Source organism: Cryptotermes secundus, unplaced genomic scaffold, assembly GCF_002891405.2.
Source record: "Cryptotermes secundus unplaced genomic scaffold, Csec_1.0 scaffold162, whole genome shotgun sequence".
In the NCBI taxonomy this organism is placed as follows: Eukaryota; Metazoa; Arthropoda; class Insecta; order Blattodea; family Kalotermitidae; genus Cryptotermes; species Cryptotermes secundus.
Window position 1 is genome coordinate 1,947,280 of NW_019739943.1, and position 13,440 is coordinate 1,960,719.

General features: G+C 36.9%; 1 protein-coding gene across 2 annotated transcripts; it reads right to left on the minus strand.

Moving 5' to 3' along the window:
* Positions 1-2,004: 2,004 nt before the first annotated feature.
* On the minus strand, positions 2,005-11,670 carry LOC111872074 (putative tRNA (cytidine(32)/guanosine(34)-2'-O)-methyltransferase). Of its 2 annotated transcripts, none has more exons than XM_023865608.2 (6): positions 11,393-11,670; positions 9,030-9,099; positions 8,442-8,626; positions 7,090-7,299; positions 5,567-5,736; positions 2,005-3,485 (listed from the first exon to the last, which is right to left on the minus strand). In XM_023865608.2, exons 1-6 carry the CDS (start codon positions 11,511-11,513, stop codon positions 3,372-3,374), a joined length of 870 nt encoding a protein of 289 aa, XP_023721376.1. In that variant the 5' UTR covers positions 11,514-11,670; the 3' UTR covers positions 2,005-3,371. The 2 variants fall into 2 exon arrangements, with proteins under 2 accessions (XP_023721376.1, XP_023721377.1); XM_023865609.2 differs by lacking the exon at positions 11,393-11,670 and adding an exon at positions 11,076-11,286.
* Positions 11,671-13,440: the final 1,770 nt, after the last annotated feature.

Below are 13,440 nucleotides of genomic sequence, written 5' to 3' on the forward strand. Positions count from 1 at the left end.
GTTTAACATACTGTGTCGTGAAAGAAAGAAACTTGATGCCCATTTTTAATTACCAAATTTACTATTCAGATTTACTTATTTAAATAATTTCTGACTTGAGGAAAGCAGTGTTATAGTTTGCCTTTGTTCTTTACATTTTAACGTGAAAAGAGTGCTGTACACTTATGAAAGGACTGTGGTTACAGAGGTTACAGAATTGTTGGGTGTCTTACTACTTGTGTAAATTACCATGTACAGTTATAAAATTAAAGATAAATGTAACGAATATTGTAAGAATATCTAGAGTTGGGAATGCTGTAAAATAATGAGAAAAAATGTAATTGTATACAAATAAATAGAAATGCTGAATTGATTAGTTTTACTGTGGTTATATATATGGAAAGTTTTAAACAAAGCCTAATGTTTCCACATAAACTGTGCATTAGTAGTGTTCACACTATTGTCATCTCAAGTCTGACTCACTGGGGGAGCATTTTCAGCATCCTAATTAATTTCCGCTGTTCATGGTAGCTGAGTGGTCTAAGGCATGTACTCTCTTCGTTCGCTCGAAGCTGGGATCGTGGGTTCAAATCCTACACAAGGCATGGATGTTTATTTTGTGTTTGTGTTATCCTGTGTTTAGGTAGAGACCTTGCAATGAGCTGATCACTTGTCCAAGGAGTCCTACCAACTGTAAAAATGATCATGAAAGTGAGAAATCAACCCTATCCTCCAAAGTGGGAGAGGAAAGAGAAAAAATTAATTTCCCTTTGTTCTCTGTATGCATTTCAATATTAAATCTTTTACAGCCAGTAAACATCAAACCTCCATGGCAGATGGATTTCACATAATATTACAATAAGTAACAGAAAACCAATATCGGGTACATAAACTACAACAGGAAACAAGAATGGAAGTACAGAAATATCACCAAGCTATTTTTAATATGTTCAGGATGTCTCCATTATTGTCCAAACAAGATCTAAATGCCAAACAGAAATGCAAACAGTTAACAATGTAATGAGATTACTGAGTCACAGTGCAATTAAAACAGTAAAATTTAACAACTTTTAAATTCACAAATACATTATGCTTGGTGCTTTACATTCCCTACTCATGCCATCACTTATATTAGCTTCAGAAACTGCAGCCCGATTATCCAAATTTCCTACAGTCCTGTTCTCAGCAACCATGTGTTTCATGATCATACAGAATTTTATTACATATTTATATAGAATTTACATCAGACAAACTTTGAAACTCTATAAAAACCCTATTACCTGTCAGCCATTAATTTGCTCACAATAAAAGGGGCACACTACTGTCATTTCCTGAGGTGACCTGGTGCCCACTTTCCCAAGAAGCACACTCGTGCTTACTTCTTGAATGACATGTTACTGCTCCGTTACCTAGAGAAACGCTACTGCCCGCTGCTCACCTCCCTACAGATGCAATAGACCTCACTTCTGGAGAGGTATGCTAACATATTGGAATAAAATGTTCCTGAAAGTAACAGCCCAAACCTGATTCAACTGCAGCTTATGCTGTGAATAGACTTACTGCTTATTTGGTGGATGCAGAACCTCTGATGTCTGCTGCTGACACAGGATGGCTGAGTGGAAGTGCAGGCTCAAGTCACATATTTCTTGCGCTAGCCGCAATATGATTCATAATTTAAATTCTCCAGATAAACAATATCCTTATGGTGGACTAACACCACTCATTTCATCTACAGTTCATTATCACTTGCAAGACTGATCATCATATTCTCCAAAATTTCATGAATAGGTGGGATTTGCAGTGGACAAAGTGGCGCTGGGGCAGGTTTTCTCCGAGTACTTCAGTTTCCCCTGCCAATCTTAATTTCATCAAATTTTCCATTATCATAATCACCTGGGGCAGGCTACAATAGGCCAATCAGTGGCCGCCATGTTGAGTGGACCCAGTTGGACTTCACCCCCCACTATGCATAGTAACAAACATAACTGGTACTGAATGATGATGGAAGTTTCTCATTCACAGTTCTACTGCTGACATATTTAATTTCTTTATTATCCTGAATGACATGTTACAATATAAAATGTGGTACAGAACAACTGGTGGTTTACACAGACCAAGGACATACTACACTTCACGTCACTCAGTACAGACTGTACAATTCCAGCAGTGATATGTATTTCCACAGCATAAAATTGGCTTCAATCTGCAGAGTTCTACAACAAGTAGTGTCCCTTACTGAAGTCTACTCTAACAGTTAAGGGGAATGCTATGAGCTTTAGCACACAAATCAGTGGTTCCAAAATGTTAAGATATCCATCCATTAGCCATATTCAAAATGATTCAGAATGGCTGTTGTAAAAAAATCTATAATGGAATATTTTTTTGTGTAAAAAGGTAAAGGCAAAAGCTATCCCTGTAACAGGCCCTGGAGGTCCATACAGTTGTGAGATACTGAGGCTCCAACATTTTCTAGACAATCAACTGGTTTGTGATTAAGTACACAGTGAATCATTCAAGATGGTTCTTCACAACACAGCAAACATTACTTTGGGCTTCCTGCACAACACTTTTAGTCCATGTGTGATTTCCCACTGATAGCCTGCTTGCCATGAGTGGATAGAAGTGACATCCCAACAGCGCAAACATAAACCCTTGCAACTCTTTCCTAAGAGACCAGTGACAATATTGCAAATCAGGGCTTTGAGTGTTCAGATGTTTCACAAAATTATAGAGGATATGTGCTGTTGAGTGATCACATACATAGCCCTCACATCTCAGAAGTTGCACTACAGAATGGTGATTGTACTGAGCATGTCATCCACACAGGATAGATTTCCATGAACTGTTCTTTATGTTCAGAGATATATGCACATGCACCATTATATGAACATCACAGTTTTCATTTCAACTTTTTATCAAATATTTGACTTGGTTCATCATGGTCCGTCACACTAGTAATAGTATAAAAGATTATTAATGCCGTCCAGTGGGTGTATAAAGACATGAACCAAAATGGTCAGAGATTTTAACAAAAAGTTTTCTAAACAGTACTTAGTAAACAGACTAACTATAATAATTTACAAATGTTTTAACAAATTCATGCACATCGTAGTAATTGTTAAACGATATAATATTTTATATCTATGACATTGTAATTGTGGTTTCTGTAAGTACTGATAATGACCTACGACACTAATAATAGTTTCTGTATGTACTGATATGTCCTGAAGATTGTTGCTCTGACCGAAACATGTAAAGGATGAAAGATTAAAAAACACAACATTTATCAATCACACTGGATGGTGTTAATAATCTTTTATTTGATCACATTTCATTCCATGCACCATCCTGTATGTTACCTCAAAACACACTGCACAGCTTGTAGCAGTATGCTAATGGAGAGTGCGAATTTTGTGATTATGCTGTAGACTCAAGAAGTGGGCATATGGTGGCGATATAGGTGCCTGTTCTGGCTCCCTGTATTCATATGACGTTGAATCTTCAAGCTGAACACAAAACATTCAAGAATTTCTCACAGTTCTCAGTTTCATTAAGTACAAACAAAACAGCAAAATTCCTTACTATCATTTGATAAGAAAATTTATTCAAATTTCATAATTAACACTCAAGGACAAAATGAAGCTTTTGTAATACTAGTTATCAATAATGAAAACTTCTTTTTCTAATGCTTAAATAATGGCACAGTACAAAATTAAAAACACCAATCTCTTTAAAAAAGAAAAAAGTGGTGAAACATTACAGTCTGAGATATATAAACTTGTTAATTTTATTTTGAATAAGAAAGAACTGCCTGATCAGTGGGAAGAGTCTATTATTGTACCAATCTACAAAAAAGGGCTATAAAACTAACTGTAGTAATTATTGTGGGATATCACTGTTATTAACATCTGGGGAGCATCAGTGTGCGTTTCCACATAACAGATCAATTACTGATAGTAACTTTTCCATTCGTCAAATACCGGAGGAAAAATGGGAGTACAATGAAACAGTATGTCAGCTATTCATAGACTTCAAGAACGCCCATGATTCAGTTAGGAGGGAAGTACTGTACAATATTCTCATAGAGTTTCGAGGACCTATAGTACTAATTAGGCTGTACATCGATGCGTATAAATGAAACCTACAGTAAAGATTTATTGTCATTGCTTTTTAACTTTGGTTTAGAAGATGCCATTAGGAAGATCCAGGAAATCCAGATGGGACCGAATTTAAATGGGACCCAACAGCTGTTGGTCTATGCTACAAATGACAGACCCATCATCAGAGAGGGTGCCCCACCAGAACAAGACAGTCACAGTCAAACTGAACCTAATATCTGGTCATAAGGCCTGGATGGGGTGCGACACTAAGAAAGACTGACTGTCAGTTACAATATGACTTTGAATTCAGTCTACAATGATGATGTAAATCTATTGGGAGATAACATAAATACCATAATGAAGCACCACAGAAGCTTTAATTGACACTAATAAGGAAGTTGGTCTAGAAAAAACTGCAGAGAAACATTGATGTCTCATCACCAGAATGCAGGGCAAAATCCTGACATCAAGATAGCTAACAGATGGCTTGAAAATGTAACACAGTTCAAATATTTGGGAATGACCATAACAAATCACAACTTGATTCCGGAGGAAATTAAAAGGAGACTGAATCTGAGTAATGCTTGCTACCTTTTGCCTTTGTGTCTGCTGGGTATAAAACATAAAATTAGAATATACAAAGCTATAATTTTTCCCATGGTTCTGTATGGGTGTGAAATTTGGTCTAATTACAATATTAAGGGAGGAACATAGGCTGAGGGTCTGGACCAAAAAGAGATGAAGTGACAGGAGGTTGGAGAAAACTGAATAATGAGGAGCTTCATAACATGTACACTTCGCCAAGCATAACTGCAATGACTATGGCAAGGAGGATGAGATGGGGAGGGCATGTAGCATGAATGGGGAGTAAGGCATATAGCATTTTGGTGGTGGTGGTGGTGGTGGTGGTGGTGATGCTCTGGTACTGATGGCAGTGGTGTCTGTGTGGTGGTGGTGGCTGTGTTGTGGTGGAGGTGGCAGGGTGGTTGTGTTGGCACTTTGGAGTTGTGGTCCTGGTGCCGTGGTAAAATTATTCCTGTGCTTAGTTAACTGTTATGCCATACACATAAATGGGGAAGTGGAGGAATAGCTCCAACATTCTTAACCTCAGCACTAGGAGGAGGTGATTGGTCACCCTCAGGTCCCTGCTGCTTTACCCATGGGAAAACAGCCCTTGTTACCCCTTGTATCAGAGGCTGTGTGGGCTCTATAGCTGGTCTCTATGCCATGACGGAAAGAAAAACGTTTGCCCTTGCCAACAATTGAACCCAAATTCCTTGGCTATCCAGCCTATAGCTTAGTTACTATATTTTCTAAGATACCAATTTGTTTAAAGAATTTGCCAAAGTTAGAGACTCAAGCCTTTGTAATCTTAAAGTAATTGGTACAGTCATTACCATCTGTGTATAATATGACAAACTGTTCAATGTATATATGACAACAGTGCAATGGTAATAATGGTGTTTATCATATTCATCACTACATACCTGTAATGGATAAGTAGTATCAGAATCATAACTAATCTGATTCCCACAAGCTTTGAAAGGGAAACGTGGATGGGGTGAGTCAAGCAGCTCTGGCGAACCCAGTAATGACTTATCAATATTTGGCACATATTGAAGTGGCGGACAATAAGTCTTGCAAAGCACAAATGATTCTGAAATAAATGACAACAAACAAACCTCAATACATTCAGCAAATAGCAATGACAGAGAAACCACAATACTATAAAAATAAATAACTGGCACAATGAAGCCGTGGAAATCTCCCACATTCTAACACACAACTTCACCAGTCTAACAGACAACAGACAACTCCCACAACCTAACACGACAAGGCGATATTGCACCCTGATTCTCTAGACACCAACACAAGTGCTATCCAATCAGCACCCACAATCGCAGCTCCATCGAGAACTGGTCACATGGACTAACAAACACAAGTATGCTACAGTGCATTCGCATTATGCACCTTATGCAAAAGATGATGATGATGATGATGATGAAGAAGGTGAAGGTGAAGACGACAATATCAGTGGACAACAAATTTTTTCATTTAAATATAAATATGTGTGTACTGTAACAGTAGGTTTCCTTATATGAATACTGTGTTGGAAATATTTAATTGTCTGAGGTATATTTCAAGTACCCAGGGAGTTTGCTCTATTCCTACCTTCAGAAGAATGGTAGGTACTATGTTAGAAATGTTTTATTAAAAAAGTAAAGCTATCCCTGTACCAGACTGTGAAGGCCCATAGGGCTGTGAGACGTTGAGGGTCCCACATTATCTAGACAATCCGCTCAAAGATGGCGGTAAGGTTGTCAGCCTTACGCACCGGCCGCGCTTTACTCCCCAGGAAAATTACTTAATTAATTCCTGGTACTCATTTCTGTTAGAGGCTGAGTTGACCCCAGGGTCATAGTGCGGCTGAAAGGATTAGGTCAATTAAAAAAATCCAATGACGTTATTGGGACTTGAACCCATGACCTTCCGGCTTGTAGCATAGCCCCTCAACCAACTACACTACCATGTTATATTTTTAATTTTGAAACAAGTGATGACCATTGTGATCAAAGCTAGAAAATTTTGAATACTAGGCTAGTTTCTTAATCACTTCATCCCTGGATCCAATGGTTGGGATGCTAGACCAATAACAAGTCTGTCAGTACAATGACAACAAATCATCTGAAGATAGAAGAACTAACTCCAAAAATTTTGCCTGTAATAAATATACCTAGGACAATGACCAACATAACGTCTGTAAAATGACTCGACCACTATTATTCAATTTATATGATCAATGGTATATTTTTCATCATCTGTGACTTATCCCGCATGCAAAGTGTGGGAGAAATCTCTCCAGTATGTAAGATGTAAATCCCAGTTATTAAAAGTTAATACATGAGTGCACATTTGATAAAATTCCTAACAATCTGAAATCAAGTACTGAGAAACTTTAAGGTGACTCTTTAGGTCCCCTAGCTGCAATAAATTAAATTGATGCGTGTACCTATGCTTGAATTGCGTGAAGTGCGTGGCTTAGCAATAACAACTTCTTTGAAGAACTTCTGAAGGTGAGATAAAAGGACTAGGACATCCTTGCCACAGAATAACTTTGCTAGGAATGTGCCCTCTGGAACCAGAACATTTGTTGCAATATTGAAAGCAGCCAGCAGTAACTGTGCTTGTACATATTCATCGAAGTCGGGCAGTCCTGTAACTGCAACACACAGATGTAAAATTATTTAAGTATGCAACAGAGTGAATCATGCAAGCATTAACTACATAATGAACAAATGAAGCAAAAACAAAGAAACTAAATATTATACAAGACACGTTACATAACAAATATAATAAAAACTTAAGCATAAGTCACTCAAAAAACCACACAGACAACAAAAATATAGGGCCACAACACCCAACAACAAAATGAGCCATATTTACATATGGCAGAAAAGACACAAAAACAAAACTTTTTTAAAGAAACACAAATAAAAGTCACATTCTGAACAAAAAACACGTTCCAAAACCAAATAAAACCCTGGCCACAAATAGACAAGTATGAAAAGAGTGGCATATACCAAATGAGATGTATGGATTGCCCACTAAAATATACTCATATAGGGCAAATTGGCCGAACATTCCAGACCAGATATAAAGAAAACACACAGGCTATAAGGAATAACAATGGAAACTCAGGATACTGAAATCATGCATATGGAAGCATAACTGACACCATGAAAGGTATAAAAACAGAGAAAATAAAAGGAAAACATATAAATACACTGGAAGAATACCATATATATAAAATAAGTAAAGAGGGACTACACCTCAACGACACATACATTTATACCTATAACCCAATATTCAAGGAACCAGATAGTAACAAATAAACATTATAAGAACCAGTCCAACTTAGCAAGCAGTTGGAAACAAGACAAGGAACATAGAATGACAGAGTATATAACACAGCAAGGAATGTAAGTACACAAAGTCAAATTATACAAATAAACTTTGCAAACATAAATTCTAATAAAATTTCTACTTGTTTCAGAGACACATGCGAATTAGGGGAACCATATATCAACAACTAAACATCAACGCAGAAAGAGAGCAGTTTCCTTGCCCAAAACTTTCAACACGTGATGATGACCACTTCAGTTGAAACATGTGGTGAAAACTTTTAAAGTGACTAGCTATTACTAAGTTTTAATAAACTGTTGTTCATAAGACTGTATAACTAATTAAAAACACTAAGTGAAAGTATATTTTTGTATAGAATTAGACTTTTGGAATGATAAGAATTGTTCAAACTTCAGCAACAAATCATAATATAACAACATTTAGAAATAATACACTTACCATCAGGTGCTCCATCACACAAAACAAGATGTGCAGACTTCCCTTCAAAATGTTCTATAATGGCCTCAGCAGTTCCCTTCTTGGTGATATCACCTTGAATCTGCACTACACCTGGCAGAGGAGCCATTGCTTGTAAATCCACAGCCACTATTTTCACAGCTCTCTCACCCTCATTTTTGTCTGATCTGCAAAAAATAAAATCCTTATTCAAACCTTAACAGACAACCAGCCCTATGCACTTCAACTGCCCTCTCTGGAGGATTCAAACTGACTTCACAACCATGCTATTACCATAATATTGTTACACGTACACCCACTGCTAGGGAACGTGAATCAAACCCAGTGCCATAGTGCAGCTGGAAGGACCAGGTCAATTGTTTGCCTAATTATGTGAATGTATGAAAGTTTTATTCTCCAGTCCTTCTTAGCCCATGCTAACGAACTGAAATTTTATTACAGGTCTATCACATGAGGCTAGTGCTCCAGACATTATAGTAACATGAAGAAAAAGAAAGCAGTCTTCTGGGATTTGGCACCGTGTATATGTGGTGTTAACTGACGTTTCGGAGGANAAGAGTTAACACTTACGCTAATCTCTGGGACACAACTTGACTCCAGCTTCCTGGAGCAGCACACAAATCTACCACATGAAATACCCCTGTGTACAAAAGAAATAAAGACAATCAGTGAAGTTATGATGTCATAATGAGGAACTAAATATAACACTGAATTTCTGAATTTATAGTGCACTATATAAACACTTTGAAAGACATGAATTCCAAGGGGTTATGTGTTTACACACCTATCTGTGATAAGTCATACTGACTGTGGTGCTGACATCAAAATTTGTTTCATGAGGTTTGGGCAATGAAGTCCTGTGTTTACAGTACAGAATAATTTAAACTACTGTACCATACTGCTTCTCTATAACAGCCACAACGTAACATAAGTTAGCATTATTGGGTGGTTCAAACATCACATTTCTAACAATGTTAATATAATATAAACAATTTATTTGTAAATGAATAAATGCATGAATGATATATTTTCACTTTTATTAAAAAGAGTATAAGTGTCACTGCACAAAGCAAATTCAAATGTTACTACGTAGGCCTGTGAACATAATGCTCATTTCTACAAGTAATACTGTGATTTTCATTCTTACAACTTGGTCAGCAGAATCCATCCATTGGTGTGGACTGTGGATTATACTGACATCAATAAAGCAGATAAATACAGCAACACTGATTCTAAATGACAGTCTTTGCAAGGATGTTATTTCCATTCAATTATTACTTATTTAAAGGGATTTTTAAATCTTAACTTTTTAACACAGACAAAAAAGTCGCAGAAGCTGACATCAGTTTTCTTTCTTCTTTTTATAAAGTGGACAAGGGAAACTGCTGGCAGGGGGGGCAGAGCTCAGCCTCTCTGAAATGCATTTGACATATTAAAGGAGGTGAACAGAAACTGCCAGAAACATGCGGCTATCCAGACTGCTTTGTGCCTTTCCAGAATAATAACACAGTTTAACCTGACAGATGATCAAGGCTGAAGCAGGACATTTCATAGCTGTTCTTTAATGGTCAGGAAAGCAAGACAGAATGACACAAGCGATAAACATTAGGGGAACTGGATGAATTTGTGTCAGTTGCAGTGAGAGTCCATAATTTAATTACTCAAAATACTATGTCAGCAAATAAATTCTAGCATTTTATGGCAAAATTTTGAATAGGGCACTAGCCATATTCTGATATCTTTATCAAGAACCAAGTTCACTCAAATGATACTGCCTATGACTTGCATTCCAGAGGTGCTTGGTTTCAATCTCATGATGATATCCTAAAATTGTGCCATGGCCAATTTCTTCCACAACCTTTCAAAGCCATTTTCCATTATCAAACCAATTATCCGCCACACCGGTCTGAGCTAGTAACTGTCATTAAATATGCTACCAGTACATTCAAAGTTATCTTTATCTATGCAAGGAGCATTGCCTTATCTGATTCTTCTCGATATTCTTACTAATTTCAAGTTGTTCTGTTAGCTGTATACATTATATAAAAATGAATGACACAGAAAGAAATGGATGTGAAAGTGGTTGTGACTTGCTTTTAATGTACAACTCCAGTAGCTATCTGACAGTACTGAGAAATACTACAAAGACACTCAATGAGGAGAACCACTCTTCCAGGAAAAATACAAACCAGGAGCTCTAATGACTACACTATAACATCTGACTTTAAATAAATGCCACCTTCCTAGCTACAAAGCTATTTCCTTATGCACAGTGTGACATAGTACAGTGCGTACAATCAAGTGCGCGCCGCGGCTGCAATTTGCCGTGAGTCATACCACCGNAAAAAATATAATACATTTATATCTAGTCTGACAAAACTGACAATTAGAAGACTAATTTCAGTCCAAAAGTTGCAACTTTGCCTGCTACTCTTCCATCTCGTCGCCAAATCCTTGTGTCCACTGCTGCTATGAAGACACTATCTCAGGAATCATGCATACTACCAGCCAATATGAACTCTGCACACAAAAATGTCCAGTCAAACTTTTCCATAATATTAAATTGCATCATCCTGTTGGACTGTGTGGACCTGACTTTGCGTTGGTTAGTATTACCTTGTACTTTTCTCATTATTGTCTCTACATGTTTCGGCATAACTGGCCATCATCATGTGTACAGGCTGTTGTGATGAAGCTGGTTAACCCACATAAGCTAGAATCTGAGGCAACTACATTAGAAAAGCAGAACAGCATTACACTAAGCAGCTTCCTTCAAGACAACCTGTACACATGATGACTGTCAGTTGGGCCGCAAAATGTAGTGACAATAAACAGTAAACAACAACTAACCAACGTTGCACACAGACCGCAAAAAAGCGGAACACGAAGTCAAATTTTTCCGTATCTTGAATGGACGTGTTGTTCAAACTCACCAGTAAACAAATCGAATTCTTCATCAATCTGTATTAATTTATATGCACTTCTTGCCCTGAAATTACCCTCTTTCGCAAGTCGGTAAAATACATCACGTTTGTCCCGTGACGATTTCCCCATGTTACATGTTCACATTTTCTTTACCAGCAGAACCCCAAAACCAACACACATTTATGTTAAAACATGCACTGAATAAATTACGGATCACTCTTATAACGCCCATAACTTCAGGCCCACCACATCATAACTTCGCTACCGTTCGCTACTAGCGGACGTATCGGAGCTATCGGTATCGGAGCGGTATCGGAGTACTAGCATAGACAGCATTCGCTTGTCAGGTTGGTCAGGGGCAGATGCAGTTTGGTTATGTTGAAATTAATTAAGGTTACAGGATTTTAATTAGTAATATTCGGTAATATTTACGTACGTTGAGGTAGTGTGACGTTACATGTGTGATATGTTTGTAATGTAAATGCTTTCTGTGTATGGTGTGATGATTTGATATAAATTTGTTCAGTAAGCAGGAGACGGAGTGTAGTTGACAAATACTGTTCATCGTACATCTTCGTGAATTCGTGAATATATAAATTTCAATCATATAGACTCTTATTAGAGGTGCATCTGCAGTTCTGCAGGTGGTTTATGGTTGAACGTGTCTGTTCTTCAGCTCTGAGGTGCTTGTAAACGTAAATGTAACCCGTCCCTGTGACCGAAAGAATTAAACTCACAGTCAGTATGCTGTGGAATGAAACAGATATGTGTTGACAATGTTATAGAAGCTGATTTTATTTGCAGAATAATGATTACTCTTAATATTCGTGTTAGAAATTAAGAATTTGAAGTATGCCATTATGTGATCATATTGGAGAGAGAGGGAAGGACTTCTTAGAAATGTTATGCAGGTTTATATGATTCGTTATTTGTTAGAAGAAAAGACTAATATTATTACAGGTACTTTCGAAACAGCACTTCACAGTATAGATTAGTTTGTGTTTGGCTCGTGAAATTTGGCGTTGTAGGCTAGTTTAAAAGTAGATACAAATTTTGTGTTAAACACTTTTCTGTATTGGTAAATATGAGCTTAGTCATAGTCGTCATATTGAACTGTAAGTAATGAAGCTTCACTGTTTCAATTACTTTCTTTGCACATAATTTTGCTGTATGAAAGTTTGTGTTGACTCCCATCAATTTTCCATGCTTTGCATAGTCTTTTGAGTGATTTGTAGTCATATTCTATTAATTGTTGAGCAGAATGTTAACACTGTTTTTGTAATGATGGAACTGATACATAACTCAAGTTCTGGGGAAGATCAGCATTTTCATTTTATGAGCTGATTGTCCTTGATGTTTGTTATTGTGCTTGAATGTTCTTGCTCCATTTGTTTCCGGTTCTTCTAGAACCAATAATTGGTCCCAGCTAATAATCTAATCTAGATAATTGCATCTTATAAAAGCTGTACTCACATCAGAGTTTGTGAAACAGTGAAAATTACAAATGTGCCTATGGATATCATGGTGTTTTGCCTGTAGCAGCTGAAATGTAGAGGACAGAATTATATAATTGTTGACTGGGAATTTTGGTTAGATGGGAGTTTGAAAATGGAAAATAAGCATAAGTTCTTCCATTAAATTTTTGATATATAAGTAGTGCATTATTGCATGGCTTGCATTTGTAAGGGAATGGAAATTAATTTTCCATTTTTTAGGAGCTGAAGTCTTTACTTTTATATATTTTTACAGTGTTCTAATATGGAGATATCTTTGAACAAAATTTACTTAGTTTATGGATATTATTAGTACCTTTACTTTAGGCCAGTATGTATACCAGCAAATACTTGATCTGTATTGACAAGCTTCTCAAAAGTCACACATTTACTATTGCACTGTATTTTTCAATCTTGAGGCAAAAACTGAACCTGAGAGCACCAGCAAACATGTTTGGGGGGGGGGGTAGTGCCAAGTATTATCTTGCAGAAATGTTATGTGACCATAAATTTTTTGTGTCATTGCAAGCCAAATAGAAGTTTTACATTTTGTTGAATTTAAA